This window comes from Rhipicephalus sanguineus, chromosome 4 (genome assembly GCF_013339695.2).
Source record: "Rhipicephalus sanguineus isolate Rsan-2018 chromosome 4, BIME_Rsan_1.4, whole genome shotgun sequence".
In the NCBI taxonomy this organism is placed as follows: Eukaryota; Metazoa; Arthropoda; class Arachnida; order Ixodida; family Ixodidae; genus Rhipicephalus; species Rhipicephalus sanguineus.
In genome coordinates, this window is record NC_051179.1 from 184277064 (window position 1) to 184302113 (window position 25050).

Sequence of the window (25050 nt, forward strand, 5' to 3'; positions counted from 1 at the left end):
CATTTACGATGTATCGCCTGTATCGCGATACTATGCAGGACGCGGGTATCTCGTTACATTGTTTTTTTTGTGTCGGAAATGAGTTGAGGCGTGTTTCCAATGGGGGAATGGCGTTCTTTTTTTCTTTTTTGTGCTAAGACAAGCAAAGGCGCGCCGCCGGTCGCCGACAGATAGGGCGGCGATGGTTTCCCCTCAAGCAGAGGCGTAGCCAGAAATTTTTTACGGGGGGGGGTTCAACCATACATTATGTATGTTCGTGCGTGCGTTTGTATGTGTGCGTGTACATATACGCAAGCAAAACTGAAAAATTTCGGGGGGGGGTTGAACCCCCCCCACCCCCCCCCCCCCCCTTGGCTACGCCCCTGCCCTCAAGCACAGAATGGTCCATGTGGTAAAGCGCGCGACGCCGCAGACGGCAGAATCGCGGGAGCAGTGTTGTCGGCCCCTGCCGACGAAAGTCGCTGTCTCTCAAGGTCAGTGCAGCACGCCTAATTTTTTTCGGGTGCAAGCCATTACTTCGCGACCCCCCGCGCGGAAACCGCCTTGGAACAGGCTTTGCAATGCTTCGCGTGCGTTCAGTTCTCAAAGCGGCGGCACTTCCAAAAGCAGTTCCCGTAGTCGCGGCGGAAGTGACAAGAACATGCCTTCGGGGTCCAGGGTATGCCTTTGGTCGTAGTCCAAATGGCCGGGAACGCCCCATGCTCTCTCCTCTGTGTACTTAATATCTCTCTTTCAGCCACCTCTCCAATGTCAGGGTGCGTTCCTAATTGATTACAAGCGTGAAACGGTCTTTCGTGGTAGCAGGCTTCCCCACCGCCGGAGCCGACTTAGCCTGTTGCGGCTTTCTGAAATGGGTGCTGGTAGCGTCAGTGGTGGTGACAGCTTCATTGAAGCCGACAGGGTCAGACGGCTGAGGATTCCGAAAATCGGGACAGACTTCGGATTCTGAACAGTCAGAACAACCCAAGTGAGGGCGGAATTGTTTCGGTATCTAGATGACCCGAGAAGACATATCGCCACGCTGCAGGGCAATCGGCTATGAAGGCGATATTTATTCACTATAACACGAATTTGTGCTCGCCTTCAGTGGTAGACAGACTTTTTTTCTTTCGTGAGTCTTGTGCTAAGGCTGAACCGACGCTGTTAGAAGACAGCCTATTTGAGAAGCCTACACAGCAACCTTCTCAGCAAAGCAGATCTTCAAAATAAATGTGTGCTTTTTCTCAATTCACTGGTGTTCGTTAGTGATTCGAGTGACTTGCTTAAAGTGTGCCATTTCTAGCATAGCTTAGTTTGTTTGTCAAGTATGTTGATTTCAGTGTCCAATCCTTGTTACTGTTGCTGTGAAATAGTGTATTTTTATTGCAATTGATACCTGTAATTATGTCAGTATTACTAATTATGTGCTTTATCTACCCCCCTCCCCTGTAATGTCTTAATGGTGCTGAGGGTACTTTAATAAATAAATAAATGAACTGGACGTTTCGATGCGCTGTAACGTTAATTACAACATTATGCTGCACTAATAAGTGTCTTTGCGTAGTATGAGCATCCTTCAAATAAAAAAAAGTATTCCAGTATCTGTATCGCTGTAACTGTATTCCGGAATACTTTCTTCGTCTTATTGCAAAAGTATCTCCGAAATATCCCGTTACGTTAAAGGCAAATGTATCTCAGTATCTGTATTTTAGGCTTCCAGTTCATGTATTTCGATATCTGTATTCCGGAATACTTTTCTGAGTATCTCTGCCCAGCCCTGTTGCCATGGGGAACGGCGCGCGTGGTTCAAAGGTTCCGTTTTCGCCGAACTGCGCTTCGCCCGGCGCCCTGCTTTGCTCACGCGGTCGCGTCTCAGTGGTAGTTTCAGTATCGCGTAATGCCGCGTGTGTTTTGCACGCTCGTGAAAGTCACTCTGACAGAAAGTTCGACGAAATGCCGCATGCATGTGATGTTGCCGGATGCCCGAATGGTGCACGCCGCCGGTGCTGCAGCAAGGAAACCGATGTGTCTTTCACTGGGTGCCGCGGAATGAACCCTTACGCTCGAAGTGGCTTAGTCGCTGAATTGGAGCCCATCGTCGCGAGCCAATGTCCCGTTTTCAATTTCTCCGTCCACATCCATTGCGGCGATTGCGGCAAGCTTCGATGGCTTCGATGGCCGTTGTTGCAGCTGTGGGTCCCGCTACTTTCGCTCTGCTGCTACTACTGTCGGCGGCCGCGCAGTAAAGGCGGGCAACGTTGGGCACGGCAGCACTGACGTATGAAAGTCTGATTCAGGCGGGTGATTTGAAGTGCGCTAACGCGATGCGGACCACTAAAACGTGATTTTATTTCAAAATTAGCACTTATAAAAGTAGCACTACGAGGTTTCTGGACCGCTATTTCAACGATCAACGTCGACTTAATATTTGCCTTTATTGTCCCTTTAAGAACTGAGCAAAGGTTAAGCCCGGCCCGACCCGAACCCGTCACCTCAAACCCGGGCCTCGCCCTAAGCCCGGAGCTCCAGGCCCGAGCCCGGCCCGGGCCCACCTTTAAAACTACTTTACCCGGCCTGGCCCGGCCCACGGGCCGGGCCGGGCTCGGGTTTTCGGGTAGGCCCGAGCCCGTGCAGTGCTCTAGGCAGGATACCGCCGGCGCGCTCCCCATAGGTTTTGCTGTCGGCGCTCTACAAAAACACCTCGCGGAAGCCCTCCAGGGCATTTCTGTAAGTACTTTCGAAATGAACTGTGTTCTTTACTGTCAAAATAATCATTTTCGACGAACTGAAAGCACAAGATAGTCTACAGTCGCTGTCTCTTTGCAGAAAACCGAGCACCCGCTTCACGCTGTCACCGCGTTGGAGACCCTGAACCGGCTTCTTGCGTGAAAGGTAGTCACTCGCTGAGTGCAAACTATGTGAAATATCTCGTTAGAGTAGACTGCCTGTATAACCAAACGGAGCGTAAGAGAAAGAAGCCTCAAGCCAGCGATCGCACGGGTTCGCGACGACTGACGGTGCCTCTGTATGTATGAGCGTCTGGATGTACGTTCGTACTGATGGTTTCGCTTTTGCTACGAGCGCGTTTTGGCACCGCGCTGTGAACTTTAGGCCGCAAAATATGAGAATTTGTGAGTAAACAAACAACTACTGTGGCGCGGACGCTATCAGAGCAGTTCAAAAACAATTTCCTTACAAGTGCGGCTTCGGTGCGCATGGCAACTTTGTGATCTGCCGTCCCGACAATTCAGTGTTTTTTTTTTCTTTTTCGGTCTAAATTCGGGTACGTTTCAATGTCATTTGACAAGTTGTCTCGCACTGCGTATTGATCGGTCTTCTCAGCGGGCAAATGCCGCTGCTTCTGTTTCTTTATTCAGCGCATTCGTTGCGTTTGGTGCTTACACAAAACATGAGCAAATGCGACGCCTTTTTAGGGGCGAAGCTCCTTAAGGCGGCACCCGTTCGTCCCTCGTAGTCGTAGTAGTGCGTAACCAGTCGTAACGCTAGTACCAGATCTTGACCTCCAAGGTGGTGCCGGTGGGAGATTTTTCCTGTGCGTTGTTGAACAATAAAAAATTCGCAGCGTGCGCGTTAACTAAAAGCCGAATTCTTCTGTCTCTCATTCCCCATTAGCAGCCATTGGCATGTTCCAGTAGGAAACGTTAGTAGAAGTAGAAGTGTAAGTGTTAGCTAAAAGCCGACTTCTTCTGTCTCTCATTCCCATTAGCAGCCAATGTTTACCTCCAAGGTAGTGCCTGGTGAGATTTCTCCTGTGCGTGATTAAACAATGAAAATTTTGTTCAAAACGCCGTTGATTGATGAAATAAACCAACGAAAGACGCCAGATGTTTTCTAAAAGCAAAACGAAAGAACGCCAGATGTTTCTAAAGCAAAACGAAAAGACGCCAGCTGCTTAACGAAAGACGCCAGATGTTTTCTAAAGCAATGGTTTTCTAAACAATGAAAATTCACAGCGTACATGTAAAATTAAAGTGAGCTGCAAGTCGTCATAACTCATCGAACCTTTAGTATAAACGCACCCGATCTCACGTCGGTGATGATGTACTGGGCAGAATTCACGGAAGATTCACGGTTTACCGATGAACCTCCGCAGCTTCGCCCACTCATCATCATTCACTCCGTGGATATGCTGTGATTTTAAATGCGAAGCATTTCTTAGCGAACCTCTGGCACTTTGAGCGTTTCTATCTACGTATCTATCTATCTATCTATCTATCTATCTATCTAGCCGCCTACGTCTGGGTGCTCTCATGATCACCTCCTTAACTTGGTGTAGACCAAAATTTGCATGGGAGGGTAGGAGGATTTGACGAATATGATTGCCGGGTCATGACATGAATAACGTTAAAATCCTGTCGCGTACGTCGTCAAACCCTTTCCACTAGACACGTGTGGCACATACCCGTTTACCACGGGCCGCGGTGCACGGGTATGCGCCACAGGTGATTGTTTATATCTACCCAGGAACGGCCAGAACAGACATTGGTAATTTAAATGCTATAGCGTTAAGGAAAACCAACATCGGCAGCGTTCACTCAACGAATGGAAAGAATGAAAATTAGGATCCCAGGCGGAATCGAACCCAAGCATTCTGCGTGGCAATCCGGTATTCTACCCCTGAGCCACGCCAGGTCTATAGAAAGTGGTTTGGAAAAACAGCCTATGCAGGCGTAATGTCGGTCCAACGTCAATTGTGGTTGTGGTGCTGGCTATCTAATTTTACAAGAAAGTAATAAACACTACATGATACTCCTACAATATGTACTCCTACGATACAAGCGTCATATCAGATGAACGTCTGTGGTTCCAGTGTTGGCTCCGCTTTTATAGCAGTCTAATAAACATTACAATTTTATTTCTATGATTCAGCAAGCTATACTGAAGCATTTCTCGACCCCGGAGGAATACATTAACGAAAATTACATATGATATCCACATCAACGCACCGCCGTAAAGTGCACTTCGTCCACCAGAACGGCGCAGTGTCCTCTTCATTTCCCACGAGGCTGGGCGATGGCCTCATGCTGACCGAGGATGATGCCAGATTAATTGACAGCCGCTTTGTAGACTAGGCTATGTAGGCCACATACGCCCAGGTAGTCTACGAATACGACAAACATCGTCCACTGATGTTGGTCTACGTAGCACTGTCCAGGCCTACCAGCCTCGACGGCCTATAGCTCACCAACACGAAGGGTGGCTTCAGGTTCCGACATGTCGCCGGCTCCGTCGACAGACAATTTGTCGACGAAATGACCGAGGCATCCACGAATTCCAACAGCTCTGCTATACCACATACTTCCCTACACATGGACCCCTCGTCACCACGATCACGACCGGATTCTATAACAAGTCGTGACCAGCTGCTGGTGCTCACTGATCACGGTGATGATGCCCTTGTTCAAGAACAGTCAAGAACTTCTTGCACACATGCACACGGGTTCGTGAAACGTGCGTGCGTTCTCGGGACACGTATAAGCACTACATATCAGCTTACCGCTTTTGGTGTTGGTAATAACCACGTTGCCATTGGCAGCGTTACCCAACCGTAAACAACTGGTTCTATAACACATATGCGGCTCTTCAACATACATATGTGTGCGTATAAAATTTATACAAATCTTTAGCGTCATTTTGTAACGTGTCGCTCAGTAAAAACAGTTACGCCACAGTCACCTACCCGCCACATGCTTCGCATAACATCGACTCCCATGGTACGTGGGATCAGCCGAATTTTTTTTAATGCTCCTTAATTATCCTTCCGTTTGCATTCCAGTGAACTTGCAACAAATTCATAGACCAAAGCTTCACCACTTCGAGATTGCTGGTGGTAGGAGAACCAGTCTACGAGACCGAGCATGTAGTAGCATGCGACGCCTAGGAAAAGAAAGAAAATACAGTAACGTTTGCCGGACTTGTTCTGCAAACGGCGGGTGTGAACTAGGACCCACATGAACTTGAAAAAGCGGTGAATAAATAGAAGGTATTGCAGCAACCAGCAGCCGCAAAACAGGATAGTAATTATTTGGCGTGTACCCCAGCAATTTTGGCAGCAGTGTCGTGTCTAACGCCAACAGGGTGGCATCTTTCCCACGTAAATAAATGAGGCTCCAAGAAAATACATAGGGTTGGCCGGTGGGCCGATCACGGAGGCAATACAAAATTTATGTAGCTTATGAAGCAATGCATGCCTCATCAAATGGGAAGGTTGCCCGTCGGCGTCCTGCGTCGGCGGCGTCAACACGAGTGATGCAAAAAATAATCGTCACGTGATGGTGTCACCATATGACGTCATCATGACGTCACAGATCGCCAAAATATGTAGCGTCATTATGACGTCACATAATGTGATGTCACATGATGAAGTATTCACACGTCATGGTCGTTTGCATTACCTCCGTGATCGGTCACGGAGGCCGTGCAAAACCGCGTTAGGTGCAGAACGCTTTTGGAGGGGGGCGCGGGAGAATCAGTACATCGACTGACAAGAAGAAGATGACTTTCGCCTTCTAGTCATCTTTAACGAATGCATAAGGGACCCTGTGCGTTTTTTAATTCAACGTATCTAAACAATGACTTGCGCATCTGCAGCCGATTTTGTGGACGCTGAGCACGGGGCCGACGATCAAGAGGTCGCATTGGAGGGTTTTGAGATGGCATCGCACGTGGTAAAAGCTTGGTAGCGCTTTTACCACCCTGTGGCAGATAAGCATCATTTGCCAGCGGGAAGCGCGCGCGAGCCATCGTCTCAGTGCGCGCTGTCTGATACTCACAGAACATCGCAGGCCCGACGCAGTAACAAAAGTCTTCGTCGCGGAAGTGCTTGTTGCACACAAGACTCGTAGCGGATGGCTACTTGCCGGTTCTTAGCTTTACAACCCATGCTTCACGCTGTTTCTTGTCCCGCGGTTACCAGTGCAGGCTGACACTGGACTCCTTTGCGTAAGCGCGGCACTGCGGCACCGAGCGGTAGAGCCCCATGTTCGTCGCCTTCGGAGGCAGTCACTCTATTACAATGGTTTCAATTGAGTAGAAAATGAGAGAAAACTTCCGAATTTGAACAGACCGCAGCGCATGTTTGACTTGAAACTTGTTTTCAAAGCACGCGGCAGTGCGCCACAAGCAGCCGACGCGGCCGCTGAGACCACGTGATCCTGCCAAGCACGTCACGCCGACGGTGGCGCCGGCGTTTCCAGTGGTGGGCCTCGTGGCCAATGATTGGTGGTACATCTCCATCCCGACAACTAACGTCCATGCTCAATGACTAAACAATCCCTTCTGGTAGCTGTAGTAGTTAACGGTGAAAGCGTAATCAGAGAACGAGGTGTGATAGCCAGAAGATCGTCGCATATTGGACGCAGAACTTGGTCGCCATCCCGCGGCATGTTGAATATGATTGAACACCACGGCCGGACTAGAGGGAAACGCAAAGCGCGTCGTGCTGCCCCGGAAGCCCGGCCGCGATTCTTCTCGGGGAGAACGCGGTGTTACAGCCAGGTGAGGCAGGCGCGCGTCGCAGAGCTATTTTTCGTTTGGATTAGCGTGATGATATGAGCGAGGCCGATGCTTTTACGACGTTACGGCTCTGCGCCGCTACGGCTAAGGTCGCCACCTCGCGGTGTGTTTTTTCATTGACAAAATTGAACTTCTATTGAAAACGCGCCGAATGGGACGGACGTGTAACGCGTTGCAAGCAGAGGTGTGCGCCGCCGCGCCGCCGCCGCCGCCTGTTTTAGGGGCGAAGCTCCTTAAAGAGGCACCCGTTCGTCCCCGTCGTAGTGCGTAACCAGTCTTAACGCTAGTACCAGATCTTGACCTCCAAGGTGGTGCCGGTGGGAGTTTTCTCCTGTGCGTTGTTGAACAATAAAAAATTCGCAGCGTGCGCGTTAACTAAAAGCCGAACTCTTCTGTCTCTCATTGCCCATTAGCAGCCATTGGCATGTTCCAGTAGGAAACGTTAGTAGAAGTAGAACTGTAAGTGTTAGCTAAAAGCCGACTTCTTCTGTCTCTCATTCCCATTAGCAGCCATTGTTTACCTCCAAGATAGTGCCTGGTGAGATTTCTCCTGTGCGTGATTAAACAATAAAAATTTTGTTCAAAACGCCGGTGATTGATGAAATAAACCAACGAAAGACACCAGATGTTTTCTAAAAGCAAAACGAAAAGACGCCAGACGTTTCTAAAGCAAAACGAAAAGACGCCAGCTGCTTAACGAAAGACGCCAGATGTTTCTCCTCTCCTACGGAGTTGTTTCTCCTCTCCTACGGTGTTTCTCCTCTCCCACTCTATTACGCTAGGAATGTGCTGGCGGGTTCGGTGCGGCGACGTGGTCAAGAGCGAGGTGACATCACGGCTCACCGGCTCTTTCGAATCACTGAATGCGCTCTGCCGAAATGGACTGTGGACATGTCCTTTGGATGAACGCATCGAGAATAGCTCCACAGAAGTTGTAGTATCTTTTATTGCGATAGCAATCACATGGACAGTCTCAACGGCTTTTTGCAATCGCCGTTGCCGTGGCCGTCATGTCCTTCTGGTATGAAGTCCAAATTGATAAGATCCCCCCGCGAAATATATGTTCTACGCTGGCAGAAGCGCGCGAGCGGCGCGACGAACGCGGCCGAAGCAGAGTTTAAACGAGCTGGCCCATTGCCGTCGCTTGAAGGGTGCATGCAATAACATCACCCCGCTCGGGAGGCCTGCCATCGAAGCAGACAGGAAACGCCCCGCCTGTTTTTAACGAGCCTTAAAAGAGGCGAAGACGTGACGGCGGGGAAGTGTCGTGCGAGGAGCAGCTTTGAACTTTGAATCTAAGGGCGCGGTCGCGATCGCTGGCGCGCGCGCTATCTCGAAAGCCATCACAGCGGGGCGGGAGGCTCGTATACCCTTCTACGTGGTGCGCTCTCAACGCGAAGTGACTATGCGGAGAGCATCGCTCCCTGGAGCGGCCTTATTTTCTTACACCATCGTTTTGTAGTTACGCGAGATCGGATACAAAAGTTAGCTGCCAACCTCACTTCGTGTAACACAATAATTTGTTGCTATCGCATTCATTGCTTCGCCCTTGCGGTGAAACTGTGACTTTTTCTTCTTCAGAAATATCACGAGTATTGCCTGACCTTAACGCTGCCGCGTCCTCCAGCCTTAAAGGGCGACGACTCAACTCGCTGGACAGCATATTCTCGGTGTCTTGGACCTAGCGAACTTTGCATAAATAAATAAAATAGCTAAGTAATATATAATATATATATGTCAGTGCCTTAGTACACTTTTTCCTTTCATTCTTACTCGAGTAAATCGATAAATACATACAGAAGTAAAGAGAATGGCAAACTTAGAATATAGCTAAGCTAGTTGGTAGGTATTCATGTTAAGAAGACATGACGTGGAAACACGGACATGAGATAAGATAAAAGTCGAGAGAATGAACAGCTATCACTCACGTAGACCACTACTCGCACTTGATTGATAGGTACGGCCTCTTACGTGGGAATGTGCCTACCTTCGTTTCCGCCGCTGTATGATTTTTCAGTTAGCGGCGTTTCTGGTCTTGACTACTCTCCTGTGTCCGTGTTTGCACGCCCTGTTTTTGTAAAGGGCCCCTAAACAGCCTCTGAAAATACAAGAAAAAGCAAAAACAAACAGCGCGTTATTCTCTCTTGGCGTTTCTTGTCTTTTGGTGCACTTTGTGATTCCAGAACAGTGATTCACGTGACATCATCACGGTGCATGCTCTTGACTGGTCCATATACGAGAAATAACAGTTGTGAATTCTCTCCTACACTGCATTGTTATGCAGTCGCCCACTCGGCCTTGCTTCTCTCGCACAAATATCTTGCGCGATTAACGTATTTCGCTTCATATTGTGCGTTTGCGACCGCGCATGCAGAGATAACAGACTGTAGCCGACAAGCGCGAAATCATGATAGGTTCAACGCTTAGTGCTGACATTGTACGCGTGTTTTATGAAGGAATAAGTGGCGAGGAGATGTCCCCTGTAAGAAGAGCATTGAAGGCGAGAAAGAAACCAATGGAAAAGTCGCCGGATTGTATGTTTCTTCCAACGGACGAACTCTTTACAGCGGAGACGATGCAGCTTTCCAAGAAAAAGGCGAGCCCGCTTCAACGGTTTTTTGTATATTTTTCATTGCGTTAGCAATTGTATGGACACTCAGGACAGGCTTTCACCGTCGCCGTCATGTTCCGTATAAACTCTAAATCGATCACATCGCTCCGCGCATTGTATTTTTTACCCGCGAGCAAAAGCTCGCGAGCGTTGGCAATGAATATGGCTAAAGCAGAGATGAAACAAGCTAGCCATCTCCGTCACGCGGAATAACATCAACCCGCGTGTGAGGCCTGCCGTCGATTGCTCCTCAAGCACAAGGAAACGCCCCGCCCGTCATTTGCTGGGCGAATGAGCAGGAAGGGATGTCTGGGGAGAGGGACTGTGTAACTCGAGCAGCAACTGTGAACTTTGACTATAAAGGCGCGTTTACACTAGAGCGACACGACACCGATTTCGGTCTGCCGACTGTCGCCGGGAGTGTCTTTTGTCGTCTCGTCGTCCTATTTACACTGCAACGACGCCAACAGTCGGCCGGTCTTCTGTGAAAGACGCCGTCCGCGTCTTATCGTGCTCCCAGCCTTTCGTCGGCCGATTCTCTTGTCACACAGAAGGCGCGCACACCAACACCGACTAAACTTGCTCGCAAAAGTTGAAAACGGGGGACCACCTGCAGCTCGTTTAGGCCGTCCTCCCTCCTCTACCATTGTCCCTGTCGGTGTAGCAGCGCGGCCCCCGCCACCCCTTCCGATGTCGGGGGACGGGGGTGCGGACAGACAAAGCGAAGCAAAGAAAAGACGTCGAAGGGGTGCGCACAATGCCCATTCAAACGCTGCTGGGCTCTCGCGCGGGGAGATCTCCCCCTTCGAGGCATGGGCAAATTTTTAAGGGCGTTCTCCCTTTTCTACCATTGTCCCTCTCGGGGTGCGGACAGACAAAGGGAAGCAAAGAAAAGACGTCGGAGGGGTGCGCACGACGCCCATTGTCAAATGCCCGAGAATCTCGACGTTCGATGCAACGACATGGGCAAACTTTCGCTCGGCCACGGATCTCCCGACGACCTGCCGACGACCAGTCTGCCGATGCGTTTTGCTGGTGTTTTTGGTCTGCCATCATGTTATACTACTACGAGATGATGTCTTTGGAGGCGTCGGCGTCGTCGTCGGCCTAGTGTGACCAGACGGTCCGGCGACATCGTCGGCGGGCGACTCGTCGGCCGACCGTCTGCGTCTGCCTCGTGTCTGCGTCGGTGTCGTGTCGCCCTAGTGTAAACGCGCCTTAAGGGCGCGGTCCAGAGCGCTGGCACGCGCGCTCTTTCGGCAGACATCCCCCAGCGAACGGCTCGTATACCTTCTACGCGCTGTGAGCTCACTGCTTCGCGCTCGGACCACTGATACGACAATCTGACCGAAAACCGCTTCTCTCCCGAGAGCGGCCGTATTGCCACACACCAGCGTTTTGTAGAGTTAAGTGAGATCGAATCAAAACGAGTTAGCTGGTAGCTCTCGTTCTTGTAACATTACGGCGTGTACTTATCGCATTAACTGCTTCGCCCTAACGCCCCCCCCCCCCCCCGCGCCGCGCCGCGCCGCCGCCGGTCCGATGAACCCCGCGCCGTTCACGCGCCGCCGCCGGAGGTCGAAATACCGGCGCGCCGCCGCCGGTGATTTCGGGTCCGGCGCACATGTCTAGCTGCAAATGCTAATCGCGGAGGCCACAGTAATGACGAATTACTTTACTTTACCGCTCCCTTTGGGAGCGGTAAAGTTTGTAAAGCTTCTACAGTCTGTGAAAGCAAAAAAAGAAAAAGACCGTAGCGCAGTGGATAGCGTGCCGGGCATCTGTTGTTGCGGACCGAGCGGTCGTGGGTTCGATGCCTGTTGACGGAACTTTTTTTCTTTGCCATCTGATCGTGTATATTTTTTCGACGTCATTTCCGTGACGGAAATACGTCAGTGATGGAGAATTCCGTCCTTGTCCTTGGACACGACGCATACTAGTATCGTCAGCTGCCTTGCTACAAATCGGCACTTCTTTAGATTCAGTTGTAGCCGGCCTCGCTCAAACGCATCAAAACATGCCGAAGGCGTTGAAGATTCGTGTGTAAGTCCTGGGCGAAAACGACGTCGTCTTCGAGGTAGCACAGGCACGTGTGCCATTTCAATTTGCACAGAACGCTATCCATCATGCGCTCAAAGGTCGCGGGCGCATTACAGAGTCCAAACGGCATTACGTTAAGTTCGTACAAGCCGCCGGGCGTGACAAAGGCTGTCTTCGGTCGAGCGTCATCAGCCAGTACCCTGAGCGCAATTCGAGCGATGAAAAGAATTCTGCTCCTTGCAGACTGTCAATGGCGTCGTCTATTCGAGGTAGGGGATAAACGCCCTTACGGGTGATCCTATTGAGTCGTCGGTGGTCCACACAGAACTGCACAGAGCCGTCCTTCACACAGAACTGCACAGAGCCGACGTGCGGCCGAGAGAAGTTTGCGCGACATCGAACGAAGAACGAAATTCTTCCAACAGGCATAGAAGCTGGGAACGCTCCACCGACGTAAGGTTGTCAGCAATCAAGGAACGAAATACATCAGCGGATGACGAATCAGACGTGGAAACAGCACTGAGCGTACGGGAGCTGGCGCAGTGCGTGTCACCCGGTGCGTCCATAACTTACGCGTCTTCGAGGGGTTACGCTCTGCCGAGACATTCCCCTCGCACCAACGTAACAATGAACGGGGATGGGTTGGTAACAAAAATATTGGTGACGCCCTGAGTGACTTCCACGGTCACAAACGCCACCAGCAAGCCTTCCTAGTGAAAACGCGGTCACATGGAGAAAGAAGTGCAACAGTGTCGCAGAGACCGGTGCAATAGACTGACACAGCCATTGACGAGTTTGCAGGAACTATGGTGTCGTCTTTGACGAGTACCTTGGTCGCAGCCGATGGACTGTCTGCCGGCGATGGACTGTCTGCCGATGGAGTGTCCGCGCCTTTGCCATTAACTGTGGAAGCCCTCGACACCGCTGAAACCACGAGCCCTGCGTCTGCCCTCGCGGCGCACGCCATCGGATTTGTCTACGCACTGGCGCCTGCCGCTCTCACACTAGTCGGCCGCCAAATCGATCACGACCCCTCTTCGGTCACGAGTGGCGGCCAGAGTTGACTTGCGAGTGCTTCATCTGCCCTTCCCGATGAGCCACAACAACGAGCCTCTCTGAAGCCCTGCTACCAGCTGACATGCCAGACACCATACCCTGTCGCGAACAATAAGTTACTATCGCAACTTCCTTCGTCTCACCATGCACTTCAGCAGAGGCCTCACCAAGTTCATGCACGGCGGGCAACGCGTGGAACGTTCAACATTTCAATCGCATCATCAGCAGACGCACTGGTGTCCACGCTTCAGAAGCCCCAACGCCAGACGGTTCACGGCGCGTCGATTACGACGTTCGCACCACCAGCAATGACAACACACCTCGAACTCCAGAGCACTGGCTGTCCCACGCCGTCGTTCCGCCTTCAGACGCCCGTGACTAAGCGTCCTCATCGCGGTAGCGTGTACCTGTGCAGTTTCGGCTGTGCTGCGCAGTGGAGTTGCTTGGTCCGCTATCGCTTTCAATATCGTCAGTTTCTCGCGCTGCTGCCAACAAAACGTGTTCAACGGTGAGCTGGCCCTCTTCGCGGCTCCCAATGCCGTCCACCGGAGCTACCATAGACCATAGGCCCTTCACCCTGCCGACTCAGACTTCCATTTCCCTACGGACACTTTTAAACCTACCGCTCATGTACATAGTCTCGGTTCGTCTTAGTTTTTCTTTTGTACATATCTTTCGAATCGCGCAATGCGCCAGGGGGCGAGCCGATGTAGCCAGTCGACCAGCGAAAAAGAGCGCCGCGTGGCTCGTAGTTACAGTGTACTAGAAGCCTTTCTAATACACTTTATCATAGTGGCGCGAGCTGGTTAGAATGCTCTGGCTCTTGGCCTTGCTGGACGCGTCAGCTGCAACCGCTTCGGTCTCTCGCTTTGCCCGCGTCTCAATAAAGAAGCGATGACGGCACGGCCTCGTCAGACGCCGTCAGGTCTGCGTGCTCTACAGTCATTTTCTGTGACACCGCGACGCCCGCGGTCGGCACACTAGTGAACTTCTTTGATTTACACGTCCCGGACGGTTCCGCACGGCCCCAGACAGCCCCAGACGCCGGCGCTGCATTCGTTTTTAGGAGCGAATCTCCTTAGGCCCGCACCCCGCCGTCGCCGTTGAAGCTCTCTCCTCTTTAAAGGGACTGTCTACCGTCCTTCATCGTTTTTCTGTTTTCTACCACAATCGAATGCGTGCAGCCTGAAGTGCCAACCCTGCAGTGGTTTCTCTGGAAAGTGAGTAGAAATTTTTAAAATATAATTTTTCGATCTGCGCTCGGTCTTCTTCCATTGGCGTGAAACATGCCCACAACACTGGTTGGTGGACGCGATGACGATTGTAGTGTCGATAAAAATTAAAACCGAAAGTACATGTTATTTCTGTAGGATTATAATATTTTCGCTGAGCACTATTGTAATGAATGTAACAGCCATTTTCAGCGCGCTAGCGGTTAAATGAAGCCTTATACGACTACAGAACACTTCTTTTGCTGTAATCGCAGACTATGCGTTTACTTTAGCACTGCTGCTGCAATCCAAGCCAAGTTAATTCATGAAAAGGAGATGCACGCCTTCACAGCGCAGCACATATGAGATTCCTAACAGCAATACAGCGGCACGGTACGACCAGCGCGGAGGGCCGCATGGCATGAGTTGAAGCAGACGAAATCGAAGGCGACGCCGCAAGCAGGGCCACCGGGTGCCTTTTTAGACGCGTGAGGAAAAAAAGGCAAAAAATTACTCTCTGACGCAACAGAAAGTTGCCTCAAGTGCGTAAAGTACAGTTTTAAGTTATAGACGTTTGTTTTTAAGCAAAATCAGTCTACCTGCAAGGATTTCTTGTCCTACCTGTAGATTGAACCACGTCGCCGTTGGGTGACGCTAGCGGTCATTCTTTCACGAATTTCAACATCAAATTAAAAATATAGTTCCTTTTTTCATGGGACAAAAGCATGCTCGTTGCCGCCGATGTGACGAACGATCTTCTCATTTTCACCACAACCAGAAAAATGTGTCCAAGCGGTAGACAGTCCCTTTAAGCATCGCTTTGGGTGGAAGCGGCCGGTGATTTAAGAGGAAATGTTTAGGCCTTGAGCGGTTCGGTTCTAGTGCACCAGAAATTCGAGGTTAAGTGAAATAAGCTCTGTGCACAACTGGCTATAATGGTCGTCTTCACTTTCATCACCTTTATCGTGGATCGTGAAATGACAAGCATAATTCTAGCGCACTGCGGGCGCTTTGTCGAAGGTAGTAGCAGAGGCTCTCCCCACCCGGAGCCGGCGCAAAAGGGGCAATGACCGCGCGCGGCGTTCCGCCGCCGCCGTCGAAGCAACCAGCCGCATCACCGCTCGCACCCCTCTCCCTGCGCTGCGCGCGCTGCACTGAAACGCTCAGTCCTTCCCGCCACGGAGCGCAGCAGACGCTCACCCCACCTTACCGCCTTCATGAAATCCAGCAGCGAGATTAGGCGCACAGTCGTTTGCGTGCCATTTCTAAGGAGCTTCGCTCATCGGTTGTATTCGTACACGGAACAACTGCTAGTTTCCTCGGGGGCCAACCGGAAGCTCCGCCCTCTGGTCCGGGACCGCTCGGATGCATGTTCATTTTTCGCGTGCCTGGCGGCCTGCGGACGGCCCGAAACTTTCCGAACGATTTCCTTCTGGCAGCTGGCAGACGACGGCGCGGTGCGTCACGCGTGCGGCCATCTTAAGTTGGACACGGGAAATTTTCGACGTCCTCTTGCTCTCTGCTTTTCTGTCCGCTCCTCGCATGTTGCCGGATTTCTCATTGTCTTCGCACCCGTCTCTTATCGGTGTTGCGGGCCACGTCGAGCATGTGCGTATTTCTGAAGGTCGGGGAAACACGCGCGGTGCTCTCCAGAAAAAAAAAAAAAAACAGCGACGCAACGCCCACACGCGTCTTTGATGCGCGCGCTCCAGCAGTTTACTTGGTAAGTTGTGCCACTACGCAAACAGGTATCATTCACGATCTAACCGCCGTTACGGTCGTGATTGGGTCGGCGTTGTGGCTGATGTTGCAGCCATAGACGGAGCAGACGGCGTGGCAAACGTCATAGGGGATGCGGCCGCAGCATTTCAAGCACGCAGTGCGCAGACGGCCCGATGCCCCTCGCGCGGCTCGGGACTCTTGGATGACGTGATAACGGCGCCACGTGACGTAGTTACCAATGAGGCGTCTGCGGGCCGCCGGCGACTGGTCCGGGACGCGTCCGGGACTTGGTGAATCGACAAAGCTCACTAATGGTACATTCGACTGGTCGTTTTCGAGCGCTCCGAAGGCGCTGAAAAAAAGTGTGTAAAATAGCAACTAACCATTGCTACTAACATTATCGGGTCAAAACATAATCAGGAAGAAGAAAGATGACTTGCATACCTGCTTGTTCTCGTTGAAAAGGTTTAAAGCTGTTGAATTCAACAGTTTCAAACTCAGTCAGAGCGCTCTGAAACGACCTGTCGAATGTACCATAAGTATATTCACGGCCGGTCTGGAGGCGCGCGCAAGGGAGCGAACGCGCGCCTCCAGACCGGCCGTGGTATATTCTAGGCACTGTAGCTATGGAGTGCGGAGCAGACGATGCGGCGCGGATGAATACACCGTGAGGAGTGCTCGCTCTTCCTGTTGGCTAAGCAGCCCCGTAGCTTCCACAGTGCTGCAACCAGCTTGTGAGACGGCGTATATCTCGAAGTTTCGCTCACGGACAACGTCGATTTTTCGCTCACAACCAACGACGTCGCCACCACCGACACCGACGCCGGAATTTCAGCGCAACGAGCTCTTTAACACTATCGCGTTAGTATTTTGCAAATTTTACAAGATGTTTTATGTTTGCATTTTTTTCTTGTAATATACTGATATGTATGAATATCTCAGTAATCAGTACTTACTTTACGGAAGGTACATTTCGCGTTAAAAATATTTTGAGACCACTGAAAGCTGTAAGTCTTGCGAGAAAAATGACGAATTTAAGAAAAACTTCATTTGGGTCAATATTGAGACGCAACGCAGACCCCGTGGTGCTTCAAATGAAAATCAGCTTTATACCTCAATCAAAAGAAAATGAGTGGTTCTTCGTATATGGCAAGTTTTAGCATTACATTTTTTGTTTGAAGCACGAAAATAATTTTTCAGGTTCCCCATTGACGGCAATGAGGAATTTGGAATTCATCAAAGCAAATAGATTGTCATCAACGGAACGAACTCGAACGTGGAATTGACGTTCTTAGCGTGTGCTTAGTGAAATATCATGAGTGAAAGATTGACGCATACGACGAAAAATGCTCACTTGAGTCCCGGTGGCAGGGCGAGCTTGTTCCTGACGTCGGCCAGTCGTTGGCCGAAGTAAGGCGTGTCGACGGTGAGGACCAGGGCCGAATAACCAGCCTGCTCGGCTCGCCGCACCAGGGCGCGCGTGACGTCGCGATCCCGGTACACGTACAGCTGGAACCAGCGGCGGCCGTCAGGCGCCGCCTCGCGCACATCCTCCAGTGACGTGGTCGCAATGGTGCTCACGATCATGAGAGTACCGGCGTCTCGAGCAGCTGCGCGCGTAGAGCAGCTTTCATTGCGCTAGATTTGGTTCGCTAGGAATGGCAATAATTACGAGCAGTAGTCACCAGCGAGCGTTCAACAATAAGTATACGTTCAAACAGGGGTGCGACGCACGATGGCCCGAGTTTGGCGAACCTCGGAATCTGTCCGAGCTCGGGCGACACTCCCTTATGAACGAACTAATAGTATGAAAAGATCCAATCCAGCCCTCAGCGCGCGCCTCCTTCCATTGAATGGTTAGTTGGTTGGTTCCTAGAGGAATGGCTCAGGCCACTACGGGGGATCGGCCATGAATCGTGCGGCAGTAGGATTTGCGAAAAAAAAAGGATAATTCTAAAAAAGATAATTTGTAGGCAAGCGAGAATAGTAGTTGCATTTACGGTTTCTGCATTAAATGCTAAAGAGAAAAAAAAGAGAGAGAGTGAGCTCAATAAAATAATTAAATAAAGAGGTAAAGGTAAATGAAATAAATAAATGAAGAAATAACACAAGTAAATAAGTACTTGAAATGTTAGCATGGCAGTCTCTTTGATTCTTTTATATAGTTAAATCTGTTGCAGTGACCCAGGGCCGATGCCCCCAGGGAGAGTCATACCGTTACGGAAAGCTCAAACCCATGTTTTCAGAAAGGAGGTTCGAGAAATATTTGCCTTAGATTTTGATACCTGCGACATTCTGTGAAAGAAATGCTCTATGGTTTCTGATTGCGTACAATAAAACATTAAGGAGAAAAAACAAAACCAGGCCTGTTTAAATAAGAATTTAGAAACGGAATTCTGCATCACAATTTAGTTAATGTAAGTGGTGAAGGGTTCCAGCAATTTCAAACACGAGCACAAGAAAGGAAACGCGCACGACAACGCTGGCAGGACAACGCCAGCGTTGTCCTGTGCGTTTCCTTTCTTGTGCTCGTGTTTGAAATTGCTGGAACCCTTCACCACTCATCATGTACCAACTGGCCCAGCAAACTACACTCCTTAGTTAATGTAACTTCTAATTGTCTTGAGCCACACCATGAGCCGTACTACGGAAACCCGAGGTCCTGAAAATCTGCACCGTTTAGAACAGAACATCTTGTATATTCCTCTCGAAAACAAAAAAATTCGAAATCGTGCGATAGTATTTCGGGAGGAGGGTCTTGGAACCTTCAGGACCAGGCCCTGAATTGATGCTGCCGCCACTGTGTCCGCTGCTTTATTTAGTTGTATTCCAGTATAACCTGGCACCCAAACCAAACTGAGAATACGTACATGATTGGGCATGTATATTTACAGTTCTGATAGGCCGCTCGGTGACTTTGGTACTGTCAAAGCAGCGCAAACTGACAAGGAATCGGTCAGTATAACCACTGAAGAAATAGACGCTGGGAGTTTGGGTAATGCCAGAATAATTGCGAATAATTCTGCCTGGAAGATTGGCGTAGTATCGGGCAGTCTAAGTGAAAAATACCAGTTTAATGCTGCTGAAAAATGCCCACTCCTGCCTTCTCATCTGTAACGGAGGCATCTGTGGCTATATCTGAACTTATCTGTAGACTCTTAAGGTGGTCTTCCAACAACCCGTTTAAATATCTAATGGGCAATACTTTAGAATTTTTGGGAATATATAATGAAATTCTATTATTGCTTTATGATTGAGTACATTTGGGAAACATCACGGAGTGTTACTTGTAACGGCTCCAATAGCTTTTCGACGAAAATTATTTGAGGACGATGTAGGCGAGACCACTCACGATAAAAAAATACGATTGCGATGGAACGCGGCGTCACGTGAAGGGCGGTCGACAAAGTTGTGGTAGCGCCATCAAACCAGTGGCAACTTCTTTCGTTTGTTCGTCGTTCCACTGAGTGCCGAACTGCACCCATGCAAGGAAAGCGTCAGAAATTTTTATACTCATATTTTGTAGAGGAACGGGCTGTGTAATTTATTTTCAAGCCTTAAATGCCTGCACTAATTATTCTTTGGAATAATTAGTGTACTGGGACATCTGAGTTTAGCTCCGGCCGAGCGCCTTTCAGCAGCGGGCGCCCGGTGCTAATAGCCGAGGCCACGTGTAGTCTTTTGCATATACTGCGATGGGACGCTACGGTTGTGCAATGAGCCAGCTAGATGGTGTCACGGGTTCGTGATGTCGACGAAGGCAGCAGTCGGCGTGTTAGACTAAACTCTTTATTTGGCTGCACCTGTGGCCGGGAAACGCAAAGTCAAACTACACCAATACACACTGCACAGTGGCAGCGGCGAACAGAGCGTCGGCAGTCGATAGAACTGAACCGCGGCAAGGCGTGTCGGCATTTATGCTTACGGCATCGAACATTCGAGCCTTATCGCTGGTGCCGCGTTAGTTCGAAAATGAACTCATCTGTGCGCGGTTGCGCGCTCAAGCATAACAGACGATCCTAAAATAAATAATTTCGAATGTTCTCAGACATTCTGGTGCGGTTTGCGCAAGACAGCAGCTGCACGTGCAATGGGCCGGTAACATAAAACATACAAAGAAAGGAGCGCGTGCGGCACTGCCCCCCTCTGAAAAGGCATCGTCCAGATGCTTGTAACAGAACATGGAAGGGGAAAAAAGTGCATACACAAAGTTCGTGCTCAGAGGGAATTGAAAAGTTAAAGCAATGCATGCCAGAAGAGACATGTCAAGCCCTTCGTTACTTAATTGCACCGCTGAGGTTGTTCACAAGATCCCGCTAAGCTGCTGTAAATGTCACATCGGCCAAATTGGTCGATGTGCCAACTACCAGCCCAGGGAGCGCTTGTCTCTAAAAGCTGTAGTGAATGGTATGCACCTACCTGCGTACGTCAAGGTGTGCAGTTGCGCACCGCTATTTGACAATGCAACAATTGTTACAATATCTAGTAACAGACTCGTGAGCGAAATTGCCGAGGTTGGCCAAATACACACACTGTCAGACATGTGCGGGAGTGTGTTCCGTAAGTCGCACTGACGGATTAAGAACTGTGCTATTTGGCAATGCAGTAGCATATCAGAAACGTTTCAGTGCGTCGCATATGATCTTAGTTTGTGACGACGAATGCGAGCTCACTCCGCTTTATTGGAATCTTTTCGATAAACTTCAGTTGTAAGTGAGCCCCTATTCTGTCCACAACGTTTCTTGACTACTTGTTAACTACATGCAGTTATGCATAAATGAACCACAAACATGAAATAACAAAGTAGAGTAGCTTTCGCATGCGACAACTTGAGAGTACGACTTCGCACTGTTAAATATATGGTTATCGCTGATGGTTTAGGTCTCGGAATTGGTAGCCATGCTTCATGCTTACATTACGCCTAACAGAAGTTGTTGGTGGGCTAGTTGGTAAACCTTTTCAAAAGTTATTTGAGCGCAAGCACACGGCACATTCACACACGCACGCATCCAGGCACCAAACACGTACATACAGCGCTCTTCGTAGAGTGCTGTACGTATTTGGTGGCTGGACGTATGCGTGTGTGAATGCACCGTGTGCTTGCGCTCAAATAACTTTTGAAATTACATTACGCGTGCAGGTGAAAACGAACACGAAAAACCGCGTTTCAATTGACTAAAAATTCATCGTATTTTGATCGTCTATAACTGTGATAATAATAAAAATTGGAGTTTAATGTCCCAAAACCACAATATGATTGTGAGGGACACCGTAGTGGGAGGCTCCGGAAAATCGGACCACCTGGTGTTCTTTAACGTGCACCTAGATCTAAGTACGCAGGCCTCTAGCATTTCGCCTCCATCGAAATGCGGTCGCCACGGCCGGGATTCGACGTCGCGATCATTGGGTCAGCACTAGAGTACTGTAATCACTAGACCACCACGGCATGTGTGGGTACAGTGATGCAGAAATGGCAATTATTGTGTTTATACAGCTATATTCAATTCGGCGTTGCGACATACAGAACATAGGTACAAAAAAAATTCAAGAAGCACACACATATCTACATAAAATCTGTCCTGACAGTTCATAAAACGCAAGTAAATAGTCGTCAGTCTACGAAAGCAGCAGGAAGGCAGTTGCTTCTGCTTTCAAATCCCTGTTGCCTGCCTTTATGTAGCGTTATCCGAGCCTAATTTGTCTATAAAATGCCAAGTCAGGCAGCGCAGATCTTTGTGCATGTGCGGTGAATGTTCGGCATTACGCATCAGACAGGGCAGCTATGCACGTACCTCTTGCGGTCGCTGCCTCTCCTTCCGGGTGTGCCATCTTCTGCATGGCGCTGGGTGCAATTCCTATTGGGAAGGAAAGCCGCTCGCGTCCACCCAGCAGCGTGACGCTCAGCTCACGGCGGCTCACATCTCGCAGCATCCGCGGAAGCAGCCGAAGCCTGTGCAGTAAATACCCATGTTTTTATTAAGGCGAAAGCCTTAGATGCTTCATCAAACTCAAAAATTGACCGGCGGCGGCGTCCGGCGGCGTCAACACGAGTGATGCAAAAAATCATCATCACGTGAGGACACCGCCCTATGACGTAAGCATGACGTCACAGATAGCCAAAATCTGCAAACGTCACATGATGACGTCATCACATGTCATTGCCGCTTGGTCAAAGGGGGCCGGTCACGGTGAGGTTCATCAAGCTTGCCAGGTGAGGTTTGGAGAGCTTGAAATCCCCGCGATTCGTCTAGGCAGTGCAAAACCACGCAAGACGCAGAAAGCTTTCGCAAGGGGGCAGGGGAGGAGCCGTACATCGACTGAGAAGAAACAGAAGAAGATGGCTTTCGCCTTCGAGTCGTCTATACCTGCAGGCGAATGCGTAAGAGACCCTGCGAGTTTATTTTCGAGTAAATGGCTTAAAGGGACAGACAACCGCTCAGAACTCGGATTGAGATAACCCCACTAATTGAAAGATTGTATATAGCATCGGCTAAAATGAGCCCTGTTTTAACACAAAAGTGTTTTATGCCGGGGTCCACCAAGACTTCAGTGACGTATTTCAGTCACGGAAATGATGTCGAAAAACTGGATGCGATCAGATGGCAAAGAAAAACTGAAGCAAAACGTTCCGTCAACGGGAATTAAACCCACGCCCTCTCAGTCCGGGACAAGAGACGCTATCCACTGCGCCACGGTCACACACTACGAAGGCTTTACAAACGAAGTGAAGTGATGCATCATGACAGTGGCTTCCGCGATTAGCTCCTGCAACGCGTCGTTGCTACGCATCCGTCCCATTCGGAGCGTTTAGAATAGAAGTGCAATTTTGTCAACGCCTTAACACACCGTGAGGTGTCGCCCTTAACCCAAGCCTCGCTCGTAGCGTTCATCCATGTTACATATAGCCTTGCAACGCGCGGCTGCCTCGCCTGGCTGTAACACCGCGTTCCCCGCTTACCCTCGCCCCGAGAACAATCGCAGTAGGGCAAAAAGGAGGCACGGCACGCGTTTTTCTCATTAGACGCGAATTTAAGTTTCATTTTTTTTTCACTAAAGCCCCTTTCGGCGCCTTACGCGGCAAAAAAGCGAAGATGCATATGATACAGATCACGTCACTTTTTAGATGCGAAGTATCTTAAGGCGGAGCTCAATCCGGTGGTGGTGGTGGTGGTGGTGTGCGGCGTGACCACCCTTACTGCGCATGCGCATACCCTCTCCACACACCTCCTCTCCACTCACCCTCTCTCCTCCCCCTCTCCGCTTTCCCTCTCCTCCTCCCCTCTCCACTTTCCATCTCCACTTTCCCTCCCCCCTCCCCATCTCCCCTCCCCTTTCCACTTTCCCTCTCCCCTCCCCCTCTCCCTCCCCTTTCCACTCTTCCACTGAAACGCGGGCTAGACATGCCGAAATTCTCTCCTGCGCAACGCCGCGATGGGCTCGAGCGCATGCGCGTCCCCTCCCCTTCTCCCTCCTCTCCTACGCTGCCCCATCTCGCCCGCCTGTCGACCGCGTTCCCCGCTCGCCCTGTGAGAATTAACGGCCGGGCTAGATGGAAGATACGACGCGCGTAGCGTCCCTCTTCGCGTTCCACGACGCGAGGTCGGTAGCATGCCCAACGAACGCCAACGAAACGCGATCGTGCAAGTGCTCCGGCTTCGCATCGCCTCATGGTCTCCTTTAGCGGGAGATGGTGTAATTTTTTATTGGGGCACGCGGGTAATGTTCTCTATATCAGTGTTGAAATACAGTACATTTTCTTACTATACTCTTTTCTAACCTAATATGTACCGATACAGATTCGTTTGTAGTGAGCAGAACACTGCATGGCGCCGCCTTCGCTTGACGTATGATCCGATGCTCATGAACGGCAACACGTAGCCTCCGCGATTAGCTCCGGCAACACGCCGTTGCCGGAGCTAATCGCGGAGGCCACGGGCAGCATGAAAGTTATCTGAAGGAGCAGCGGCACCTGTAGACAAGTTGGTGAAACACCAGTAGCGCCTGGCCCGCGGCGGAAAAAAGATTTCACGTGACGTCAATCGTTCGGAAAACTCATTCTACCGGCTTTTTATATAAAACGGTCGAAAATGTCAGAATGAAAGTGGCTAACAACAGTTGTACTCACTCCTGTGAAAGTAGAACGTTGAGCGCAATGAAATGTTTGCGAGGAGGGCTATCGAAATTGCTATCACTTCTGAGCGTTGCGGTTTTTGGATCAACCACTGCAGGTCTAACCAGTGCCGAGGGGGAGCTTTTCGTTGCGCCGTAAAAAACAGAGTCGAGAAAAATCTGTTGTCAGTCTCTTTAAGGCTGTCTCCCGCAGACCCCGGGAATCAGGATGGAACAGGGACCTCTCGGAGGCCCTATATAACAACGCCCAGCATGCCCGCTTCAAGCCAAGCTGGTTTTCACTTTTCAAGTGTTTTAACCCGTCACTGGGGATGTTCGATTTTCGGACTTCTGGCAGTTCGCTGGCAGCCAGAGCTAGCCAGAGGGTCAACCAGCTAGTTCCGGGCGGAAGAGGAAAGAGCGTCTTGGTCACGTGTGTGGGAAGGCTGAGACAACCCGAAGTTACCCGAAGATTGTAAAATCGAACGCTGGGACAGCTGGCGTAAACGTAAACAAACGCTACCGCCCTGGCAGCAAAGGAAACTTTGCGCCGCGTGCGCTTTGTTTTTTTTCTGCATTGCCCACTTGGAAATAAGTGGCTAGGTTTGTTGAAGAGCTGAAGTGATATTCTTGAGCATATGCATTTGGGATACGATCACGTACGTTTGCAAGATCACGCGCAACTCGCCCCGTCCGCGAACAAAACAGCCAGCTGGCGCACGGCACCTCGAAAACGATGCAAGGTGAGCTTCTGCGCCGCTAACGGCTTAAACAGCTCACGTCTGC

General features: G+C 50.2%; 1 protein-coding gene across 1 annotated transcript in view; it reads right to left on the reverse strand.

The window, feature by feature from the left end:
• Positions 1-25050, reverse strand: part of LOC119390958 (2-Hydroxyacid oxidase 1) — a 92417-nt gene that overhangs the window by 50124 nt on the left and 17243 nt on the right. Inside the window, exons 2-3 of the mRNA XM_037658669.2 lie at positions 21948-22105; positions 17510-17765 (exon numbers count right to left, since the gene is read on the reverse strand). Of these exons, the coding sequence (XP_037514597.1) occupies positions 17510-17765; positions 21948-22105 (414 nt within the window). The remainder of the gene's footprint in view (positions 1-17509; positions 17766-21947; positions 22106-25050) is intronic.